This window comes from Sus scrofa, chromosome 13 (assembly GCF_054392235.1).
Source record: "Sus scrofa isolate SSC_HxYL_T2T_F1_AM1 chromosome 13, Sscrofa_HxYL_maternal_Yorkshire_Landrace_v2.0, whole genome shotgun sequence".
In the NCBI taxonomy this organism is placed as follows: Eukaryota; Metazoa; Chordata; class Mammalia; order Artiodactyla; family Suidae; genus Sus; species Sus scrofa.
Window position 1 is genome coordinate 47,879,156 of NC_139395.1, and position 23,769 is coordinate 47,902,924.

A 23,769-nucleotide genomic window follows, 5' to 3' on the forward strand; every position below is an offset into this window, starting at 1 on the left:
AGTGTTTACTGATTGCCTACTCTGTGGAAGACCTGGAACCTTTAGAGGTGGAATTTGGGTTTCCTCCATGACTGGGAAAGAGCTAGAAAACAGAAGGTAGGTAGAAGGGAAGAGGGGACTTGAGGGAACAAGGGATGAAGAAGCAGATCCCTTCACCCACAGAAACCCACCCTGTGTCCACCACTTAGCCAAGCCCACTCCCCTGGAAAGGGGTCTGGGGAAGGCGGTGAGAGAGGATGGGGACAGGGGTCCTCCTGGAGCCCTCATCCCAGGCCCTGGCCCCTGGGTGCCAGACTTACTCTACAGAGCCTACCTTTCAGGGTCCCGCAGACATTGGCCCTTCTGCAGCTCCACATGCCTAAGCTGAGGGGCTGCCCAACAGATAAGGGCGCAGAGCCACACATCCCTCACCCTCAGGAATCCTTCTGCTAGTCGCTGAGGAAAGGAGGTCCCTCTCCAAGTCCAGGGCTGTCACTGACAGGCCCGGCTATCTGACCCCCATGCAGGAAGCCAGAGGGGTGCTTGAGGCCCTGACCCTTACCCAAGGCTCTGTCCCACAGCCCCCACCTCCAGCCCAGCCTTCCACCATGGGACTGGGGGCTCACTACCCTCTGCCCCCACCTTGTTTCCACATGGGCCTAGCCTGAGAGCTCAGCTCTCTAGTGGAGGATCTAGATGTCACTTAACATCCTGGTTTGTGGGATTTCCAGTGCTAACATTGTGCAGTCCTGATAAAACAGGACAGTTGGTACTCTGTTGTCATTCTCCCCCAAACCCTTCTGAACCCTGCAGTTGGGCCCCAATACCACCATTCCCTGCACCCTTGTGCTCTGGGAAAGACCACACTATTTTGTTTCCTTTTGTGTTTCAGACCCAGCTCCTATGGGCTCTGAAGCGTCGCACCTCCCCCAGCCCTTGGGGCTCAAGGCCCCTCCCTCCTCTGGTCCCACAGGTCCTGTCCACTTGGCCTTTCCCATCAAAGGGATGGCAGGCATTGTGACCCCACTCCACAGTTGAGGCGTGAGGTCCCAAGGCAGCCTTGAACTCAGGACCAGAGGCCTTTCATAACATGGGTCAAGGAAAGCCAGCTGGGCTGCCACCTTATGGTTGGAATCCAAGGGACTGTCCCCAGTTCCCCAACAGCCCCTCACCCATCCCACTCCTCCTGGAGTTTCACACCCCCAGTGTCAAAGGCTCACACTTTCTTTGTGTAAACATCTTAATTACATCTTTAATGCTCTCACATGGAGTTGCTGTGAGTTAAATTACAGCTTCTGTGCATCCTAAATTACCCGCAGCCCTCCAGTTGGCTCAAATGCTAATGTATTTATAGCATCTAGAGGAGGGAATAAATCCAGAACCTTCCCCACACAGGCCTCCTAGGCCCTCACATCCTGACACGTGGTATTTGCCAACAGAAGTTTTGCACATGCCGCCCTTGAGTCCCCTCCAACCAGCAGAGGACAGCAAGGGTGGTGAGGCTAGTCACAGGGGTGTGCCCTATGCAGACTCATGTGCGCATGCAGGCCCAGCTCTGGGGGTCTGGCTTGGCCCAGTGCCTTGCTCAGATATCCCAGACTGGCAGAATTCCTGAGGGGCATGGGGTGGGTAGACAATGGGTAGGTGGGTGGTCTGATCAAAAGAGACTAGGTTTGGAGTTCCCTCGTGGTGCAGGGGGTTAAGGATCCAACATTGTCTCTGCAGCGCCTGGGGATGCTGCTGTGATGCAGGCTCGATCCCTGGCCCAGGAACTTACACATGCCACAGGTGCAGCCAAAACAAACCAACTAACCAAACAAACAAACGGAAAAATAAACAAACAAAAAACACACCAGACTAAGTCTGTTTGGTCTGCTTCCCAAGGAGCTAACCCTACCCCTTGTCAGGCAGTAAGAACTTCCTCCACTAGCCTGCAACCCCTGACCACTGCCCTGTGACCACTGCCCTTCAACCAATAACCTCTCCCCAACCCCAGATCCCCAAAATAGATGTGGTGTACCAAGACAGGGAACTGTTTCAGAAGCAAGATACTTGGCTTCTAGAGCTCAGTGAAGAGATGTGGTGGACAGTGGGACCCTTGCCTTTGCTTCCTTCTCCCTTCAGTCCCTGAATGATGAAGGCAGAGAAGAGGGTCTATACAGCACTCTTCCACACCCCTGGGGATGGGGGTCAATTTGGAGAGTGGAGCCAATGCAGCAGTCTCCATCCTGCCCCTTGTGCTGGGACAGGCACATATCTGCGTGTGGGCACATTCACGCAGGTGCATGAGGCCTTCCAGAAGGTCTGAGCACAGCATTTCTCCACACCTGCTCCCCTCCGCCCTTCCCCCTCAGCTCCCATCAAAGCTTGGGCCCAGCAGACAGCCAGCTGCCAGGGAGGGGGTGCTGGAAGACCTCACGGACTCGCTATAATATGGATGGACCTTGGGAACGAGCATCCCTCCTTTTGGCATCCTTGCCAGCTGGGCAGTTTCAGCTCTATCACCGAGCCTCTCCCAGGGTGCCCCCATACCCTGTCCCCCAGACCTGGGTTGTTGCCTCTCCCCACCCTAGAGGAGGCTCCAGATTCCAAAGATAGGTCTCTCGCTGACAGAAGTAAACTCCCCCTCCTCCCCTTTCCCCTCCCATCCCACGCCTCCCTCCACTTCCTCCACATCAGAGGAGCAGACCCTGATGTGAGGGATCTGGGAAGAGCACAAGGAAGCTAGCAGTGGCTCTCCATCTTCCTGACATGAGGGATGCTCTCCACGCCAGGGCCCTCAGATCGGGGGATGTCAGAGGCCCTATGCCCAACTAGGCCAGGGGCCTCTCTTAGGGCCTGGAGAGTTGGCAGGTGGGTCCTCAAAACAGCTGAGGCCTTGGCAGAGCAGGTCCTGAGAGTAGGTCTTAATGATCTTGGAGTGGGCAGCTCTGTGGGCACTGTGGCAGGTATCTTCATAAGAGGTCCAGGCCTGTCCCCAGGCCACTCATGCATGGATGGCATTGGCTACATCAGTGAACACCAGCCGGCTGGGCCTCTGCATCGGGCCCTGAGAAGGGAGAGTGGTCTGCAGAGAGACAATCAGGGGTATCAGGGACTTGACCTGGGGCACGCATTCTGGTCCAGTGACCTCCACCCTCTTGTGTCGGCTTGCACTTGACACCAGCTATGCCTTCTGCCTGAAATGCCCACCCACAAGCTCAGCCAAGAAATGGGACCTGGCTCAGATGACTCCTCCCCCACAGCCATGGCCAGCCTGCCAGTCCACATCAGCCAACTGCCCCACACTAACCCTGAAGGCCCAGGGCCTGGATTAATTATGCATGTACCACCCTCTCCCAGCAGAGGGGGCCCAACCCCCCAGCACAGGGGTTGACACAAGGGCAGGGCACAGGAAACAACTGTCAAATGGTCAGTAGTCCCAAGGGCTGGGTGAACAAAGGTTCTCAGCCAATTTCCTGAATATCCCAGGGAGAGAATGTGTCCTGATCCAGGTGCCACAGAACTTGTAGTAATTCCCAGCCTGGGCTCTTCCCGAGTCCAGTCTCCCAGTTCTGCCTCTGTGGGGCCAGACACCCCCCCCCGCCCCCCCCCCACCAACCTGTGGGGTGAAGGCAAGGAGGGATGCAAAGGAGCATCATAGGTCAGAGGGAGACCAGGCCTCCTCATGGTGCTCTGGCCCTTGGGAATTTCAGGGACTGGGAACAAGTGGCCAGACAGCCCAGTGACTCTAGCAGGCTGACTGCACAGGTACCTGACTCTTTGGACCTGGGAGGTGAGTCTGGCTGGGGTCTGTCAGTTTCTAGGATCCCACCAATCTTAGAGGTGCCACTGCCCCAGAGTCTGACCCCAGTCACAACCCATCCAGGACTGGGATCTTGAGAAGCACAGGAACCATGTGTCTCAGCCTCGTGACAATCTCGTCCATCAGTCTTTTGCTTTCCGTCTGTTTTAAGTGAGCAGACCCAGGGCAGAATCAGGATTGTTATTTGCAGATGAGAAAACTGAGGCTCAGAGAGGCCAATGGAGCTTCCAAGATCACCAGATTATCAGGGGCAGAGACATGATGAATCCTGAGGCTGCTCCAGCCTGGCCTTGTGCAGTGAATCTATATAGGTGGTCACAGAACAATTCTACCAGTTTCTAAACAAACCTGACAAAATCCATATATACTCAATAGCTGACCACATGGCAGACGCTAGACACTGCATGAGAAAGGGGATGGGGTGGAAGAGCCATGAACAGGCTGTAGGCTGGATTGAGGAGACTTGTCAGTGCCCACCTTGCCCTGCATGGCTTGCACAGCGGCGGCAGCCTGCATGGAGGCAGCATCCCGCCCATGCTCCAGCAGCTCCTGCTCCAGCTCATCTTGCTCCTCCGTGGGGTCGAAGTTGTACATAGGCATAAGCTGGTGGCGTAGCTTCTCCAGCCTGGGGGTGGGGGCAGAGGCTGCTGGGGGCAGGGCAGGCCCTTCCCCTCCCACCTGCCTTCAGTCCCTGCCTGCTGACCAGCTGACATGACCATGTTTAGGGCCCTAAAATTTCCCCTGAGATGCAATGAAAGACACTTTTGCACCTCTAGTGCTGGCCCTACCCCTCGAATGGGTGGCCTGGGAGGAAGAGTTAACCACTCCTGGGACCAGATGGGGTTTTGGGGACTGCTTGAGCCAGGGCCTTGCACGATCCACAGCCTCGGGGGCCCAGGGTGGGCAAAGGGGAGTCAGTGGCAGTTAGCTCAGGACAGCAGGGCAAAAGGCTCAGCACCCCCCTCCCCAAGGGGAAGTGGTCACCATGAGTGGGCAGAAGAGGCCCTGACTAGGGAGAGGGGCCCTCAAGCTGGGAAGTTCCCCTTCCCCACACCCTGGAGTCCAGCCCAGCATTGCCCTCAAGCTGCAGTCTTGGGTGGCAGTGGGGGAGTTACCTCTTCTTCTTCCTGATGTATAAAACCTGTAAGAGAAGGAGCAGCATCAAATGGCCAGGAAAGGAGGCCCTATTTAATCCAGCAGTCCCTTGGGACAGGGGACATTCTGAGGCTCATCAATGGGAGAACTATAGGTCTCCATGTCCTCAGGGAGTCCATCCCAGGGACGTATACTTCTTATATTCGTGCTGCCACTTGATGTTTATTAGATGATGACAGTGCTTGGACTCAGAGCTAGAGAGCAGCCCAGCCTGGGAAGACCAGGCAGTCAAGCATGGCCTGGAGGTTGGTGGGCCCACCCCTGCCAATACGGAGTCTGGCTCCAGACACTCTGCCTCACCCCTGCCTCAGACTCCTCAGAGCGGAAGCGTGTGTGTGGTGGGGGGGGGGCTTCAGCAATCCCCTCCTCTCAACCATTCCCAGGCCAAAATTTCTCCCCATTTATAGGCAAGAAGAGCAGGGGGTAGTCAGTGGCCAGACTCTGCTTGGCAATAGCCCTGAGTTGGGTTCCTGGGGTTTCCCCGGGAGGCCAATAGCTCTCAGTGGACAGGGGCTGAGGAGGAAGGCTTGAGCCCAAACCAAACTCTAGAGCCCTGATGCTAGATGAAGCTAGGAAGGTCCCTGGGTCCTAACCACCCCCCTCCACCCCACATTGTATAGACTTGAAGATAAAGGACTAGGCAGCCTGAGAAAATGTTCAAGATCCACATGCCCCTGGCTGGAGCAGGAAATCCTGGTACACTCAGAGGAGAGAGGAAGGAGGTGAGACTTGGGTGACCACCTGAGCAGGGACTCCAGGGAACTCTGCCACCAGCCCACTCATCCCTAGATTGGTGACTTTTGACGATCAGGAACATGACCACCTCGGCCTGTGGGAAAGCCGTGTTCCTAGAATCTGTCCCAAACCCTCTGTGACTCCTACACTCTGTCCCATCACATTGAGATCTGATTTGTTCCAGCCTGGCCCAGAGCTCCCCCTGCTGCTCATTCCTGCAGGAACCCAAAAGGTGGAAAGAAACTGAGGGCCCCTTGCTCTCCTATAGGTGAGATGCGAGAGGAGTGCCAGGTCTGTGACCCAGCCCCTGCCTGCCCTGAAGCAGCAGCTCTAGCCCCAGCACCCTGTGCTTCCTCACCTCTCAGCCCTGCCCCAAACCCTCCTCCCTGCCCTGTGGCCCTGGATACAAAAGGATCTTCAATAGAGGCTAGAACCTTTCTCTAATCTCTGTGCCTTGCCCTTGCTGCTCCCTCTGCCCCAACTACTAACACCCTCCCCCAACATACCTGCCTTTCTGATTCACCCCTCACCATCCAGCTGCAGCCCCACCTCTTCCAGGAAGCCCTCCACCACTGCTCCTCTTATGTGAGGCACACAGCCTGGCACTGATTTGCTTCTCCTTGTACCCAGCATGGCTTGGCTCAGGGCTGGCATGAGGGGAGAAGAGGCGGTACTCAGGTAATATTTTTGGACCTGCCCCCTGGTGCCCAGGAACCGTTTCCTGTCCCCCACTGCCTTTGCCCCATGACCACCCTACCTCTCTGCTTTTGGTGGTAAGGCCATCTACCCTGGCCCTCTGAATGTCCTTCCAGAATGAAGAGTAAGGAAGTCCTCCCAAGTTCCTAGGACAAAATCTTTGGCCAAGAGTGACAAGGGCAGATTCTAGGTTAGGGTGTCGTAGCCTGCTTAACTACCACTTGGGTACCAAACACTGACATTATGCTTCACCCCTGCCCCAGGGGACAGCTCAGGCCCTGGCCTCGCTGTGTGTTGCATCCTGGCTCTGCCTGCTGGCCAGAAATGGTTCCCTGGCAGTAATCCAGTACCTGTGGAGTCCATATGTTGACCCTGGTTTACCAGCAGCTCCAGCCAGGCCATGGATGGGCCATCCACTGCCTTATTTGTCAGAGCAACATGCTCCTGAACCTGAGACCAGCTGTCAGAGCCTGTGTGGGGTAGTGAGTGGGCAGAATGCCACCATTGCCAGGCCTGCTTGGGGGACTCAGGTGCACCCCCTCCTTTCCTGGGGAGAGCCCGTGTCTTCAGAGGCAGACACCAGATCTGACAGCATAATATCCAGTCTCAGGGAACAACTGCAGCCCTCACCCCAGCTCACCTTTGTCCTGCTGTCTGCCCACCTCTGCGCTTCTTGTAACACTGAGGCCAGTCCTCCACCATGAGGCCTTAGCTCTAATGCTGCCTCCTTGGTTGTCCCTGACCACTCAGCCTAGGAAGGCCCCTCCACCCAATTCCCAGTTCCCACTGGCTTTCTTTGGCATCCTTGGTTTTATCTATCTCCCACTCCCTGTAAGAACTACAGGGCAGGACCTTTTCTTCCTAGTTCCTCGGGTCCCAAAGGCTTGATCCAGGGTAGGTGCCCAGTCAATAACCGCCAAGTGGATGAATAAGTGAATGCTGCCAGAGGCCTGCCATGCCCAGACTCTGCAGCCCATGATCTATCCCAACTGCCTTCTGGCCTCTACTCCTACTGTGCCCCACACTCACTTGCCTCACTGCCCTGCTTGCTGCTCACAGAACCCCCTGCCTACCTCCAAACTCTCATCCATCAGGACCTTCCATTTGGAACACTTGCCTCCCCAACTCCTAGGTGACCTTCATGGCCCAGCTCAAAATACCATGTATTCCTCCGAACCTTTTCTGGTTCTTCCAATTGAAGGCAGCCTCTCTGGTCTCTGGACCCCAATAAACAAACCCCTGAAGGAGGAGAGGACGGAGGATTGTACTAACAGACAATTGTGTTCTAGTCAGATTCTCTAACATTTAAACACAGACTGCCCTCTGCCAACTGAGGGCCACCTGGGCCAGCCCCAGCCTGCCCCAGCTCTCACCATGGCCACAGCCAGGCCAATCACTGTGATGATCCCAAAGGACAGAAGCATCGTGCCCACACCGGCTGTGCCACCAGCCACGTCAGGGATTCTGGTGTCATTAAAGCTGGTAGCTTCTGGGCTGAGGGTGGTGGTCTCAGAAGCTGGCCCATCTGTAGCAGGCTCCAGGTCAGGCTCAGAAGTGGGAGGGTGGCTGCTGAACCAGCCCTTAGCAGATGAGATCCTGGAGTCCATGCTGATGCTGAGAGAGGGCCTTGGCTCAGAGACTGCCTGTGGTCAGTCGACCTGCCCACTCACTTCTGACATCAGGAGTGTCCCAGCTTGTGGCCCCTGCTATTCACACAGGCAGCCACGTCCTTGGGTAAAGGGAGCTCCCTCCCTCCCTGGGTGCTGAAAAGGAAAAAATATAAAACATGAGGCTAAGGATGAGATTATGTGGTGAGATGAAGCCCCCCTAATTTCTGAAGGCACAAGGGAAATAAAAGTCTGAGGGCAAGGGTGAGGTCAGCGGATGGACATCAACAGGTATGCTTTATATATCTATGGGTCCCACGTGGATTCGGGGACATGAAGATGAAGCCCTGCCCCCTCTTTGAGGGTAAGATGATCATAGATCATAGTTGGAAGGTGGGAAAGGCAGTGGGGAGGTGTGACAGAAAGACACTCCCCAGACCCAGGCCCTACTCCCCATGCTCTCCACCTTCTCAGTCCCTGCCCCCCACATCACTCATCTCTTGCTTGGAGAAAAAAACACTGCTGTTTTTTTTCCTTTCCTGGAGAGAAACACTTTGCACAAGAGGCAGACAGGCTTGTCTTTTAATTATGTTTCAGCCACTTAACTGGATGACCCTAGGCAGGCTACTCCACCTCTCTATGTCTCAGCTTTTCTGAGTCAAAGGTGAAGTGTTAGGAACACCTCCCCCACAGAAAGGGTCAGAGGATCACTGAAATATCAGAATGAACAAGTCTCTAGAAAAACACTAGCTCAGCACAACCCTCTCATCCACAGTAAGCATCCAATAAATGCTAGATCTTCTCCCTCTGGCCACTCCAGTTGGGAAATGGGAGCCACAGAAGCCCCTGGGACCCAGCCTACTATGTGGGCCAGTTTGTGCTTGGAGTGATGGCAGGGACAGGTGTGGCAAGACCAGAAGACAGGAAGGAAACAGAGAGGCTAAAATCAGGCCCTCTGGTGGGGTTTCTCTGTAAGCTCTTGGGTCACTGGACCCCCTGTGGGGGTGCTAGGGGCTGCCAGGGACTAGGAGAAAATTAAGTGGAGCCAATCTTCAAGGGCAGGGATGGAGCTCCCACTTTGAGATGTCTTATCTTTCCCTTCCCTCCTCCCTTGGGAGCAGAGGGTGGGAGATGTGCCCAGTCCAGATTTTGACCTGGGCCTTCCCAGGCCAAAGGGCCCTGGGCAAGGCAGGGTGGGAAGAAGTTCTAGCCAAACTGCAGAAGGGCAGGCCTAGGGCGAGGAGGGACGCACAGCTCAAGACTAGCTTCTGCACACTAGCTCATGGGTATATGCAGGGTGCCTCCCTGTACAGGTGCATGCCTGTGTGTGAGGTTTGCACACATCCATGAGGGCCCCTTAGGAAGGGGCAAAGCTGGCACAGAAACATGGGATGGGAGATGCTCATCATTCCTCTCTGTCCTCTTCCTCTAGCTAGGCTGGGCATGTCAGGAGTCTCAGGTTCTTTCTTGGCTCTGCCACTGACCCCAGATATGACCTTGGGCCTTGACACTTGCTCTGGGGCTCTATTTATTCCTCCCTCCAAAGGAGAGAAAGGGCCCTGCTCTTCACTGTTCAGGACTGTCTTTGGTCCAAAGGGCAAGAGAAGGAAGCCAGGGAGAAAGAGATGGGAAAAACGACCTCCAAGAACCCGCATGCCATTCATTCTCCACCAGGTTCATCAATCCTCCGTGTTCCAATCCCCGTCCCCACCTCCGCGACTCTGTGATTCCTCCATTCTTGCACAGAAGCAGCGACCTCAGCACTTACTTAATCCTCTCTGGGGCGCCGAGCTCAGCAGGAGAGGCTAGGGGTGGTGGCGATCGGCAGGAGGGGGCGGGGGAGAGGGGATCCCCAAGCCTAGGGTAGGGGGCGGCAGGTCCGACCCTTGGGCTGGGACTGCAACGTCGCACCGCCAGCAGCCGAGAGTGCCAGCCTGGACCCGGATAGGCGGGGCTGGGACCCACCGCGGGGGTGGGGCCGAGGCGAGCAGCCTCGCGGGTCTGCGACGTTCCAGCTCCTCTCCTCCCTGCCAGCTCCGAGTCCCCTGCCCCGGATTGGCTGTTAAGCCCAGAGCCCGCCCTGCATTGGCCCGCTGGCCTGTCACTTGGATCTGGCTCTGCCCCCAGCAGGAGCGGGAGCCGGGTCAAGGTTCTTGGAGACCACTCCTCACTCCCCGAGGCCTATGCAAGAGTTGGGCGGGGGATGATGCTTGGCCGGGCCCTTTCTAGGGGCCAGAACTCTGGCCTCCGGCTAGCCTGGGCTCCACCTCCGCCAAGACAGACTTGCGCTTCCCAAACGCAGGTGGACGCAGGTTTGGGGAGAGCACTAGACTAGGATCCTTGAGCCTATATTGAACTCTGGATCGACCCTCCATTAGCTTGGCGACCTAGAGCAAGATGTTCTCCTCCCTCGGTCTCAGTTTCCTGTTCACGTGGGCTCTGGTGTGTGGGCTCTTGGTAAAGGACACCTACCCTGGTCTAGAAATGATTCATCTTCAGAGAAGTTGGAGACGGGTTGGAATTATTACTGCAGTGGTATTATTGGGCACTTGGAACCAAGCAAGCCCACAGACATCCCTCCATCCGGAGCACGAACACCTCTGGAGAGGAGCCTTCAGATACTTTCTAATCCTCAGGTTTTCAAAGGAGTTTATGGGGATCAGGGGTCTGGGATGGAGTTCGGGGAAACTGCATGTTTAATAGTAGTTTAGTTAACCGTGAGGTAGGTAACAATAGATTCCGGGGCGAGGGGTTGGCACTGGCAGGCCATATTTTGCAGGACACTGCCATGAATTTTATAAAAGCAACTGAGGCCCACAGATGGGCACCTGGACAAAGCCTCGAGACGAGTCAGGATTCTAATCCTAGTCTCCTACTTCCAGTTTCCCTGCTCCAAACCCTAAAACGGGAACTAGAGGGTTAAAAGCAGCCCTTGAGCCCAGGCGCCACCTGGACCGCAGGTCCTGGACACCCAGTCCCGCTCCTTAAATTAGTACCCGCCCCCAGTGCTGGGACCCTCCCACGAGCCCCTCTACTCTCTCGCCGGCTTCTTTAGACCACGCTCCTGAGCATCGCGCCCCAATTCTCGAACCCTGGGCTGGCTGGTGACACGCCTCCATTTGGGCTGGCTACACATCGCACGGATGGGTAGCCAAACGCCAGCTCGGAGCAGTTACTGAGGCCAGAGTCATATCCCTGCTATGACCTTTAGGAAGACTGGCTGGTCCAGGCCCCCGGGGAACGACCCTATACACTACCAAGCACTTTCTGACGGGGGGCGCCGGCGGGCGTTTTTGGGCGTCGCGTTCAAATCCTGCCCCACTGGCCCGCCTCGCCTTCTGAGGTGGAACCTAGAGGCGCTAGGAACCCTAAAGCTGGACTGCGGGGTCCACCCGAGCCCTTTCCCAACCGCTCCAACCCCGGAAGCAGAGCCTTGGAGGGCGCTCACCGCGCGTTACTCACATCCGGGCGCCGAACCCGCGGTAGTTTCTTTAGGCTGGAGGGCGAGTAGGGTGGTAACTCAGGCAGGTATGAGCAGCACTCTCCCGACCTACCCTCCTCCCCTTATCCCGTTGTACAAATGGAGAGGTAGACTTGCGGAGAGGCGACCTCTTCGTGCGGACCTGAGGGGGCAGCTGCGCCCTTGATTTCAAGCCTCAGCTTTTTCCTGGGCAGCGCTGTGGCAGACAGAGCCGCTCCTGGAGTTCGAAGGACTTGTGTCTTACGTGGGACAGTTCCTAGCTTTGGGCAGGTTGCTTCCCGTCTCCGAGTCTCCTTTTCCTCTCTGTTTGTCTCTGAAGATGTGGCACTTAGCAGGTATTCAGTTAAGGCTAGTTTGAACCTTGATCTCTGTAAGAGGAAAGAAGACCACTGATTTTAAACCTGAAGTTAAATTTGTTTGTGATAACTTAAATATGAAATTAACAAAAATTATCACTTTTTTAGCTGAGTTTATGCTGATGATTAGGACTATGGATTAAATTGGGAGTGTGACCAGAACTCAGCCTTTGTGCATCCACACTGAATTGAATCTCTGAGGCAGAGTTTTGGATGAAGGAGAAAAGAATAGCCTTATTGCTTTTCCGGGCAAAGGGGGACACAGCAGAGTAATTCCCTCAAAACTTCCCAAACCAGGGGGGATTTGGGGAGGAGTTTTTTTTTTAATATGTATTTATTATTAATTTTTTAATGTCTGCACCCACGACATTTGGAAGTTCCTGGGCCAGACATTGAATCTGATTAGTTTCAACCTGCACCACAGCTACGGCCTGCTGGATCCTTTAACCCACTCTGCCTGGCTGAGGATCAAACCCAAGCCTCTGCAGCAACCAGAGCCACTTTAGTTGGATTCCTAACCCACTGTGCCACATCAGGAACTCCTGGTCAGGAGTTTTACAGCAGAGATTTTGTGGATGAGCTCGGTTTCTTGGAGGGGGCAGATTTTTAGCATACAAATCAAGGACAGTACATGTAAAATGTCAAAAGCAGAGCTCCCAAGCAAAGATGGTCTCTTGCTCCTAGTAATATTAGTTAAGAGCATGTAATGTTGGAGTTCCCGTTGTGGCGCAGCAGAAACGAATCCGACTAGAATCCATAAGGATGCGGGTTTGATCCCTGGCCTTGCTCAGTGGGTTAAGGATCCGGTGTTGCTGTGAGCTCTGGTGTAGGTCACAGACACAGCTCAGATCCCTCATTGCTGTGGCTCTGGGCCTAGGCCAACAGCTGTAGCTCTGATTGGACCCCTAGCCTGGGAACTTCCATGCACAGGTGCAGCGCTAAAAAGCAAAAAGACACAAATGAACCTATCTGTGAAACAGACTGACTATTGGACAAGAAGAACAGACTTGTGGTTGCCAAGGGGGAGGGGGTTGGGGGAGGGATGGAATGGGAGGTTGGGGTTAGCAAATGTAAACTATTATACAGGGAGGAGATAAACAACAAGGTCCTAATATATAGCACAGAGAACTATATTCAGTGCTTTGTGATAAACCATAATGGAAAAGAATATTTTAAAAATAATGTGTATATATGTATATATAACTGAATCACTCTGCTATACAGCAGAAATTAACACAACGTAAATAAATTATACTTCAATTTTAAAAAAAGAAAGAAATAGCGCAGACAAGAAATAATGGCTTTCCCGGGGTCACACCCTCTGGGTCATATAGATCTGTCCAGCCCCCAAGCTTGGGCCCTGACCCACACCAGCCCATTTATTAGCAAGACTAACAAAAAACATGAAGAAAATATCATTGACCAAGACAAGAGAACCCAAATAAGTGGGTCAGGCTCTAAAACAGAGTCAAAGTGATGATAGAGCAAGAGAATGAAGGCAACAGGTCAGTGGGGAGTGGGTCACACAAGGCTCAGCTGCTCTCTTGGTTCTCCTTCCCTGTTCCAGGATAGCCATATCTGAGGACCAGACCTGTGTTGAGGACCCAGAACCTTTGACCTCTCCATCTCCACCCAGCTGAGGCCAGTCACCATCCTCAGCAGCTGACATCACAAGACTTGGGGACCTTGGCGAGTGGTCAAGGAATCTTTACTGAGACGTGAAACTTTGGGGCAGAATGCTGAGGGCCCTCATATCTGCCCTGGGGTGGAGGGGAGGCATTCAGGGCTGTGCCTTCAGCTCGCAGCAACCACATCTGACTCCCACTGGGTTGCTGAGTGCCACAGAGTTGATCAGCCACTGGACAGCAGTCTTTGAGAAAAGGGGTATCCCTGAGGCCCGAGAATCCAGTGAGTACATCGTGGCTCATGTCCTTGGAGCCAAAACAGTTAAGTGCAGTATTGTCCAGAGGGCAGGATATGCGGGGGAGGGAGGACCCTGAGGAAGAAACATCCAGGCTTTTCTACTCCCATGAGAGTGATGAGCTGAGGGTGATGGGATTTTTCCAAAGGAATGTCTTAGGGAGATACTTATTCATACACCCAATAAACTATTAGAGTGTGTGCCAGAAACTAGGGGTTCAGGGGTGACTAAAGTGGTCAGTGTTGGGCCCACTGGCATTGTCCAGAAAAGAACCTGGGTCTGGGGAGCCAACCACTCAAATTCTCTGTGGGGCAGTTTCAGAGTCTGAGGCCAGGACTTTTGACCCAGCCCCTGACCCGCTGGCAGCTGCGGTATATCCAGGAGCTGAGTAGCTACCGATTGCAAAGGTGAGCACCCATGGTCCAAACCTGAGGGTTCTGTGTGGGGGGCAGGGTTCAGATTCCTCCAGCCCCACCAAGTTCCTGGTCAGGAAGGAATAAAGTATCCAAGGACTGGGGAGGTGTTGGGATGAAGGAGTGATGAGAGAGAGGGCATGGTAGTAAATAGGAAGCCCTTGGCTAGGAGTTCCGGGCATAGGAGATGTGACCCTACCAGAAACCTGGCCACAAATGCTATCTCTCAACCTAGACATGTTCTTGTGAGTCGAGGCTCTGGCACTGATGATGACCCTGCTGCCCCTCTGCAGGATGCCGGTGCAGTACATCCTTGGTGAGTGGGACTTTCATGGGCTCAGTCTGAAGATGGTGCCCCCAGTGTTTATCCCTCGACCAGAAACAGAGGTAAGTGTGCCACCAGGACTAGGCAGGATGGGGATTAAAGGGATTCAGGGCACCTGTCTTTGTCCCAGGATTCCACCAGGGGGCGCTGGAACCCCATGACTGCTGTCCTTTAGAGGCAGTGACCTTCCTGGTTGGTTGGGTAGGTGAGGCCAAGAAGAAAGTCCCTGCTGGTTTCCTTAACTGTCCTCACATTCCCAGCTACTGCCCCAGCCCCCAAGTGAGCAGTGGCTCAGAGTATCCCAACTAGTGCTGTCTACCAAGTGTTCAGCCTGTACCTGTCATTTCATTAGGAGCTGTCTCATACGCCTATAGCCTACCCAAACCATGGGAAACAAGTGCCCCTCTCCTCCTCAGGAGGCCTGGGTGTGGTGGAGAGGGCTCCAGTTGGACATCTGGAGGCCTGGTACGGCTTTGTGACTTCGGGTGGGTCACTGCCCCCTCCGGGTCCAGGTGGTGAGAGGGTTGGGCCTCCAGACGAGGGAATTGGTAGGGTCCTTTTATCTTTTACATCTACTATCTAGTCAGGTAATTGCCCGTGTCTCTCAAATTACTAGGATGGGGGAATGTGTATTCCCAGCATGCTGTCTCTACATGAATCACCCTTATTCTAGGAAAGATGCTTTCTATGGCCCTTCCTGGGCTTCCCCCTGACCTTGTAAGTGGCAGAGCTGGGAGCCAGAGAAAGCAGAGCAGGTGGGGGGTGGGGTGGGGCTGGCGGGCAAGCCAAAAGGCACCAGGTTCCGAGAAGAGGTGTTTCTAGAAAGGCACGCACATTCCTGGGAGCAATCAGACCTGCCCCAGCCATGGACCTGGAGCCCCTCCTCACTTTCCCAGCCCTCTCCACCAGCCAAGAAACCCTCTGACCCCACTTGCCCCCTACATCATGTGGCTGGGAGACCAGGTCCTTGCCTTACTGGCCAGTGTCAGGACAGGGAAAGTGGCGAGTCAGACCTTGCCAAAGTCACAGGGCTGCCATGGCAGAGAACATGGGGACAGCACTTGGATATCCTGACTCCTGGATCAGGGCCTCCTGCCTCACACAGGGCTGCCCCTTTTGGGATGGGATGGGCTAGGACAGCTGCAGAGACTCAGAGCAGGGTGTGGCCTGCTGCCTGCAGGCTTTAGAAAGGCCAGCCTGTGGCCCCTCCACACATGCGACCTCTGGCTAGGAGGTCACTCATTATCCCCTAGGTGGCCAAGGATCAGGGCATGGGAGGGAAGCTACCATGATGACCTTTGAGTCCCCTCAGAGCTGACCTGGCATCAACCGTGTCTGAGTGTGAACTTCCGGCTTCCATGTGGGCACCTCCCTCCCTTTCCTGGGTGGGTCTAGGCCAAAAGAGCAGCTCTGCTGCAAGGGGTGGGGAGAGGAGGGAGGCTGCGGTTGCAAGGCCAGGTTCTTGTCTCACTGTACAGACATTTCTCAGAACTTGCCATGTTCACCCCAATGTGAAGCCGCACTGGGGGGTGCCTTACCAAGAACTTGAGAGGACGTGGCCTGTGGCAGGGAGTGGGGAGAATGAGTACAGGGGAGGACCATGGTGCCTGCATTCTGTCCATCCTTTGAAGAGTGATTTCTAATGATGGGTGCAGAATTCTGAAATGCAGAGTTGTAGGCGGCATGCGGCCTGACAATCTGGGTTTTCCCTGGGGGTGGGAAGGTGGCTCTGTCCCCAGCCTAGTGGTGTGTACAGTAGGAAACCCAAGGCTGGAAGCGTGAGCTATTCTTGCCTAGCGTGGTGAAGTGAGGCAGGCTCAGTGTTCTGTCTGTGATTAGCTTGAAGGAGGCACTGCCACTTTCCTGGGGCTCGCCGTTAAGTGTGTAATCTGAATGAGGGTGTTCACAGCACTCAGGTCCTTCTGAGACCTTGGGCCAGCCTCTTGAGGGGTATGGAGGCCTGTTGAGGCAGTGGCTTCAGGCAGAGCTGATAGCTGCTTGCTCTTTGCCTTCTTCCCACATACCCCTCTGTGCCCACCCCACTGTGTTCTTGGATCCTTCTCTGGTTCATCTGGAAGAGGTGCCCTGGGCCTATGACCAACTCAGTTTCAGCCTCGCCCAAGGAACCACCAGCTTTAGGCTGAAGAGGCTCTTTACCGGGTGAGGAAGAGTTTCTGAACTTGTTGGGAATGCCACAGCCAAGATGATCCCCCTCGTGATCTGGAGTGGAAGCGGGAGGCAAGGGGGTACTGGTGGCAGTGATGGCCCAGTCTCTCAGCTTCACACCCTGTCCATGGTGGCCGTTCACACATGTAGTGTGTGCTCTGAGGTCAGGATGTCTGTGAGGTGCGGCTGGCCAGTGTGGTTGACTAAGGGGTCATTCTCCAGCCAGAGGAGGTCTGTCTGTGGCCAGGAAACCAAGAGAAGTTCATGCCCCTTACAAGTCTCAACTGTCTACCTGACCACGCAGTACATGGCCTCACCACTGAGACCGCAGGCTCTTGGCCACAGCCCTAAACTGCTCACTCTGTGCTGATCCCAGTGCTGCTGGCCCAGCCTGTTGCCAGCACCCCCGTTCTCCAGTAGTACCTGGTACAGGGCTGCTGGGAGTGAGTGAGGGGATGCCTTCTGCCTGAAGACAGGCTGTCTTACCCATAGGCAGTGGCTTGTTTGGCGCCCAAGGGCCTTGGAACAGGATAGGTTGGACCCCGTGGCCAACTTCTACCTGCCTTGAACTTGCTACTCTGGGGAAAGTTGAGCTTTGCTCCTGGGTTGGGGGCCTAGAAAAATGAAATTCTTTTGGGGACTCAGCACTGAGGAGCTTCTGCAGAAAATGGGTCTGAGTGATCTGGAGCCTTCTGCTCCACTGGGGCCTATGACAATGGGGCTTGAGGGGACCTGGAGGTCTGAGGCTCAGAGGATAGCTTTCCGAGGCCACTTGCCATGGGAAGAGCTTGTCCAGCACTTGAAAAGTAGCCAAGAGACCCCTCTGTGGGCGAAGCTCTGCCTGAGCAGGACCCACTAAGACAGGTTAGATCCCTGGTCTTTCCATCATGGAGCCTTCTCTGTGGTGGGAGAGACACACCCCATCCTAGCCCTTAGACCCACAGTGAGGAAAGCCACGGTTCAGAGAGCCTGGAAGAAACAGGCTCTTTCAGATGAGGGAAACAACCATTTGCTGACCCCTCCCCTCATTCCCTGAGCCAGCCCTGCCTGGAACCCCAAGAGTCCTCAGCTTCCAGGGGGGCCTCTCCTGCCCTCATCCAAAGGGACGGCTTTGAGAAGGAACCGCACTTCTGTTTCCCTGCTCCATGCTTAGCTACTTGGGCCCCCACTCTACTGATGTTGAGAAACATTTTGGCTATTGAACAGCAGCCCTCCATCCTGACCTCCAAACTATTTTGGCTTCCATGCAGTCTGCAGGTGGTAGATGGGTGGGTGAGACTCTGTTGTTTCCAAAGTGACAGTATCGGGAAGTGTCCCCCTGCCACCAAGGCAGGTATAGTGCAGTTATGCAACTCCCACCATATCATACCCACTTACTTCAAGCCTTGTGTATGCCACAGCCCCCTTCCAATATGGGACTCAGGTAGGACTGTGCCTTCCTCCTGCCCCTCTGTCTGTTTGGCCTTGGAACCTCTCTGGGGAGGCTCTGAGGAAGCTAGGGACACATCAATCCCTGATTCTTGGCCACTGTGAGCTGAGCTATAGGCTGGGCTCTAGGCAGGGCCTTGACCCCTGGCTTCACTTTCCTTATGGGCTGGTTGTGATGATCTAACAGATTAATTCAGGGAAAGCTCTGGAAGCAGGGCCAGGCCCAGAGGGGGTATCTGGGGGACCATAAGGTATGATTCTTAGCATTGCTGTGAGCACAGAACAAGAGCATATCTGTGACGGGTTTAGCAGGGACCTTACTGAACACATACCATGTACCAGTCTCCGTGAATGTGGTTCTGTTTAACCTCTCCAGCCCCACAATGAGTTATCTTCAACTGGGCTCAAGTTTACAGATAGGGAAATGGAGAAGCACAGTGACCTCCCCATGGCCCCAGCTGACGCCAAGATCAGTCTGGCTTTATCCCACTCCTTCGTGGGGCTACCTGTGCTTGCACCTCTGTGCCAAGACCCCCAGGGGCCAGTCAGCACCAACTCTGATTCAGATCTCTCTTCCTTGCAGGAGCTGGTTGAATGGGTGCTAGAGGAGGTGACCCAGAGGCCCCATGCGGTGGGAGCCCATGGTGGCCCCCTCATCCTAGAGGTGGGCTGTGGATCAGGAGCTATCTCCCTCAGCCTGCTGAGCAAGCTCCCCGAGGTGAGCCCCCTGTGCATACCCCCACCCGACCCTCTCTAGGCTGTAATTGACCCCGTCCCTCCTGCTGATCCTTCCCCAATCCATCTCTGCTAGAAGTGCTTGAGGGGAAACGAAGCAGGGGGAGGAGAGAGCTGCCCCAGCCCACCACGGTCACAGCCTCTAAGTCCCTTCCCCTTCCATCTGGCCAGCCCCCAGTCACAGACAGGGAAAAGTACTGTGTATTTCCCTTCTCTTCTGGTAGGGGATTCAGAGAGGGCTCTGGTCCCAGGCCTGGCCTCTCCAAGCACCCTGCCTCCCACATACCTTGTTTGTTCTTGGGACAGAGCCAAGTCATTGCTGTGGACAAGGGAGAAGCTGCCATCTGCCTGACCCATGAGAATGCCCAGAGGTAGGGGGGCAGAGTTGTGGGAGGCAGATTTGGGGGCCTGATCTCAACACCTGTCCAGGTATCAAACCCACCGATGTCCATACCCACGAAGGAAGAGGCAGTGGAGGTGGCCTAGCGTAGGTCCCACAGGTTTACAGATGGACAGTGGACACCTGTATCTTGCCAGTCTAAGGAGGGTTTATTCTCCCAGTATTTGTAGCCAAGGGTAGGAGCCTGCCTTCCCTGATCTCCCCCCTCCTGCCACAACCCATGCTCACCTTTGCTTTCCTGTTGCTCCAGGCTTCAGTTACAGGACAGGATTCGGATCATCCCGCTCGATGTGACCTTAGGTACCTTCTCCATGCATCTTCTCTGGATGGGGATCCTGGGTATAGATGCTGCTGGGTGAATGGAGCACACTGCAGAGATGGAGGAAGGGCTTCCCCAGCCTTCACTCATGCACACACACACACACACACACACACACACACACACACACACACACATAGTATCTCTTTTTGCTTCTCTCTCTGTCTCTCTCTAACACAGAGTATCTCAGACTAATCCTTGTTGAGGAAAGGTCAGTCCTTGTTGCCTCCTGGGCTGACCTGACCTATGAAGGGACCACAGGGTCTTTCTTGTCTTTCATATCCCCCATAACTAATAAATTTAGTTAGGACTTGCTTGCTGTCAAGAGATAAGCAGAAACTCAAGAGAAAGCCTTTGGGACCAAAATACCTGAGTGTCCCCCCAGCCCTGCCTGGCTCAGGCATAGCATGACTTGACTGCGGCCTTTGCAGAGTGACTTTGGGGTTGTGACTCCAGCTCCGGCCCCATCATTTGCCTGTAAGATCCTTGAGCTTCATGTGCCCCCTCCATGGAGTGGGATCCATCTGGTATAGCACCGGGCATAGGGAGGGACCAGTAAACAGTGCCACTAGGGATTGACTGACTGAGGCCAGGCCTGCCCTCCACAAACTCCGTCCATGCTAGCTGTGAGGCAGAGTGTGGCAAGGCGCATGGGGCTTAGAGGACAGAGGCTCTTGCTTTGCCCAGGCAATCAGACATGGCTTCCCGAAGGTGGCATTTGAGCTGAGTCTTGCTTATTGAGAAGATTTCCAACAGGAAGAGAGAGGACAGGGACACTCTGGAGGGAGAACTGCCATGTTAGAGCATACACACTCCCAGCCAGGCTGCTGGCTGAGGACCCTGGGCACCAATCTGCAAGTCTAGGTTATTGGGTCCAGATACAGGCCCAAGGTGTGGCTAGGGGAGAGGGATTACTCAAGGAACATGGTGGTGTGTGGAGCTGCCACCCTTTACCTCCCATTCTCTGCCATGTGTTCCCTTTGACTGCAGAGCAGAACTGGGCGCACCTTCTACCCTGGGGCCCCGTGGACCTGGTCATCAGCAACCCTCCCTACGTCTTCCACCGGGACATGGAGCAGCTGGCCCCTGAGATCCTCAGGTGTGGGGTAGATCAGGGAGGCTAGACCTGAGAAGGCTTAGTGGGAGAGGTCTACCCTTGAGGACCACAACATTGGGAGGGAGGGACAGGGAGGCTGCGGGGGCTGAAAGGGGCAGTGGTGTTGAAAGAGGGGTTCACTCTGGAACCCACAGACCTGTGTGGGTTCAGCTTATGCCTTCCCACTCAAGACCGCTGAACCTCCCTGAGCCTCAGCTTCCTGCCTCTGAAAGGGGACTGGTAGAGCTTTGCAGGGCCTTGGGGAGGACTCAATGATGACTAAAATATTAGATGCAATGCACAGTACATAGAAGGTACTCAGATGAGTATATCATTTTCCAGAAAACTGAGGACCACAGAGGGAAGGTGTCTTGTCCAAGCTCATGCGAGGGGTTAGCAGAAGAGCTGGAACCAAGCCCCTACTCCAGAATTTGTACTGAGCCATCCTCTCTCAAGGAGGCTGAGAACCAGGGGTAGCCCAGGAGTCTCCAGATGAGGCAGTGGGATTGGGTTTGGGGTGCTGGCTCCCCCATTCCTGGCTCTCAGGAGTGGTCAGGGCTAGCTCTAGACCTCCCCAGGCCAAGAATAGGACCATCCTTGCTTTGGGGAGACCCTCATGCCCCAGGCGCTGTCAGTCAATGAGATTCACTGAGCACACCGAGCACTGACCAGTGGAAGGCTGCATTTTGGAGGTAGGGGGATTGAAGTTGCCATCACTTGGGGGTCCCCTTTGGGTCCTCAGACCTTCCTCTCAGCCCAGAATGTAAGTTCCTCGGAGCCCTCTTTGTGGAAGCCCTTTTAGCATCTCTGTACTTTTCAGATACCCTCACTCCTACTGTTTTTCCCTTCAGCTATGAAGACCCAACCGCCCTGGATGGTGGGGAGGAGGGCATGGATATCATTACCCACATCCTGGCCTTGGCACCTCGACTCCTGAAGGACTCTGGGTATGGATGGGACATCTCCTGGGTCTGACATTAGCAGCCTCCTCCTCTCCCATCGTGTATTGGGCCTGCCCTGGCTGTCATCCTGCTGCCACCTCTCCCAGCTCAGGTAACCCAGAAGTGCAGGTCCAGCCCTGCCCAGCTGAATTGACTCATTTATGCTCTATGTAGAAGCATCTTCTTAGAAGTGGACCCAAGACACCCAGAGCTCATCGGCAGCTGGCTCCAGAGCCGACCTGACCTGTCCCTCAATCTTGTGGCTGTGCGCAGGGACTTCTGTGGGAGGTGAGACTCCACTTTCCCCCCACCCTCACAGCCATACTGGTCCTTCCACTCAGACTATCACAGCTCTGAGATTCCCACTCCCTGCTCAGTCCCCAGGGCCCAGGCAGTAACTGACCCATTGTCCCTGTCTCCTTAGGCCCCGGTTCCTACATATCCAGAGGTCTGAGCCATAGCATGGTTGTCTTGTGGATGCCTGGCCAAGGCCCCGACCTGCCAGAGTGCCTGAATGACACTTCTTCCTGGAATGCTACTTGGAGGGAGGTGGATGCTTCAGAACCCCAGATGCTCTGTGATTCCCCATGCTCTACATTTCTAGGAAACGTAGCGGTAGATGCTAAGGTGGGGGTATCCTTCCTGGGGGAGCCAAGTGCAAGGGCACGCACAGTCCTGCTCAGGAGCTGAGCGGACCCAGGTTCTCAGTCTGGCTCCATCACAATGTGTGGCCAGGGAAGGTTGCTGGGTCTCTGTGGGTGGAACTGCTCTGGGAATATTGAGAGATGTGGCCAATAAAGTGGCAAGAAAACAGTGAGTGATGACTTAATGATTTGTTATTGTGATTTGTGGATACCCTGACCTCTTGCCCCTAAGCAGTGCTTGGGGGTAAGAGCTTCCTTCTGACCTAGCAGGGCTGGCTGGCAGGCCCCACCTGGTCATGTCAGCTTTGGAGTTTCTGATAATCCATCTGCTCCTGGTTGGGGCTGGGGAGAGTGAGAAATTGGGACAGGAAGTTCCCTTTGTGACTCAGCAGCAATGAGCCCAACTAGAATCCATGGGGATATGGGTTCAATCCCTGGCCTCGATCAGTGGGTTAAGGATCCAGCGTTGCTGTGAGCTATGGCGTAGGTCACAGATCCGGCTCAGATCTGGCATTGCTGTGGTTAGGCTGGCAGCTGTAGCTCTGATTCGACTCCTGGCCTGGGAACTTCCATATGCCACAAATGCGGCCTGAAAAAAAAAAGAGAAGCTGAGACAGAATAGGCACTAGGTTATGACCTCCACCGGCTCTAGTTTGCAGACTTGTTGCTACGAGGAAGCCTGAAGGCCCAGCCCTTCTGTCCACAGCAACAGGAAACCTCCAGGTTGGCAGGTGTTGGTATTGGCCTGCATCAGGTGGGGTCTGGGGAACATGGTAGACTAGGTTGGCTCCTTCTGTTGGATTCCCCTCCCATCTCCTCAACCTAGCCCTCTCAAGAGCCTGACCTGGTAGAGTGGTGGCCAGAGGCAGTGTGGTCTGGTGGGCAGCATGCTATGGTGGAGCCAGGATGCTGGATTTCAGAGCTATGTCTTGCAGTGGAGTCTTGGGCAGTTCCCTTCCCTGTGAGAAGCTGGCTCTTCTGACTCCAGAGCCAGTACAAGGTGGCAGCGTCACTTTACTCTCCTTCAGCCAGGCGAAGTGTGTAGAGCTGGCATTTCAATGCCCAGTTACCAGGCAAGGACTCCCCAAGAGAAGATGTGTCTCCTTGAAGTCCCATGGTGGGAGGAGGCCAAATGGAACTGCAAAGTTAGGTCCCTGCCTTGGGGGAGTCTGTATTGCTGGAGTCATGTCTGGCCCAAGTGACTCTCCAGCTATGGCTGGGGGTTGCCTTTGCCTTAGCAGAGACCACACTGCAGTTCCCAGGAACCCCTGTGTCCTGCTCTTTGCCCCAGCTGCATGGACCTCAGGCTGCCTCTGGCTTCCTTTGAGGAACCAGGGACTTCCTCTTATGGCTGCTCCAAAAGGAACCTGGAGGGACAGGGTGGGCTTTCAGAGCCCCCATGTGCTCTCAGACCTCTGCCTGCCTCACCACTATTGCCCTTCCCACCTCCCACCTTTGTCCTTTGGCTTTTGCTGTCTTCTGCAGCGTCTCAGGGCCTCTGCCCTGACCTAGCAGTCTGTTGCCTCCTTGTCTTACAGCCTCAGCCACACCTCAACCAATGATGGCT

At 54.8% G+C, this 23,769-nt stretch overlaps 2 protein-coding genes across 12 annotated transcripts; one reads left to right on the plus strand and one right to left on the minus strand.

Moving 5' to 3' along the window:
- Positions 1-1,201: 1,201 nt before the first annotated feature.
- On the minus strand, positions 1,202-10,006 carry C13H3orf18 (chromosome 13 C3orf18 homolog). 6 transcript variants are annotated; one of them, XM_084988409.1, is made up of 6 exons: positions 9,746-10,006; positions 7,744-8,133; positions 7,548-7,609; positions 4,900-4,925; positions 4,262-4,409; positions 1,202-3,046 (listed from the first exon to the last, which is right to left on the minus strand). In XM_084988409.1, exons 2-6 carry the CDS (start codon positions 7,975-7,977, stop codon positions 2,986-2,988), a joined length of 531 nt encoding a protein of 176 aa, XP_084844535.1. In that variant the 5' UTR covers positions 7,978-8,133; positions 9,746-10,006; the 3' UTR covers positions 1,202-2,985. The 6 variants fall into 6 exon arrangements, with proteins under 6 accessions (XP_084844535.1, XP_003132279.1, XP_013837197.1 ...); XM_003132231.5 differs by lacking the exon at positions 7,548-7,609; XM_013981743.3 differs by lacking the exon at positions 7,548-7,609 and having other exon boundaries at positions 9,689-10,006.
- A 1,452-nt stretch (positions 10,007-11,458) lies between these two features.
- On the plus strand, positions 11,459-22,375 carry HEMK1 (HemK methyltransferase family member 1). Of its 6 annotated transcripts, none has more exons than XR_014823168.1 (11): positions 11,459-11,793; positions 13,382-13,760; positions 14,051-14,142; positions 14,442-14,535; positions 18,651-18,785; positions 19,109-19,173; positions 19,453-19,502; positions 20,512-21,309; positions 21,469-21,564; positions 21,733-21,846; positions 21,983-22,375. XR_014823168.1 is itself a non-coding variant. In XM_084988407.1 (11 exons), exons 2-11 carry the CDS (start codon positions 13,551-13,553, stop codon positions 22,017-22,019), a joined length of 1,002 nt encoding a protein of 333 aa, XP_084844533.1. In that variant the 5' UTR covers positions 11,459-11,793; positions 13,382-13,550; the 3' UTR covers positions 22,020-22,375. The 6 variants fall into 6 exon arrangements, 5 of the variants coding, with proteins under 5 accessions (XP_084844533.1, XP_020924487.1, XP_020924485.1 ...); XM_084988407.1 differs by having other exon boundaries at positions 20,512-20,620; XM_021068828.2 differs by having other exon boundaries at positions 13,382-13,722; positions 20,512-20,620.
- The last annotated feature ends 1,394 nt before the right edge of the window (positions 22,376-23,769 follow it).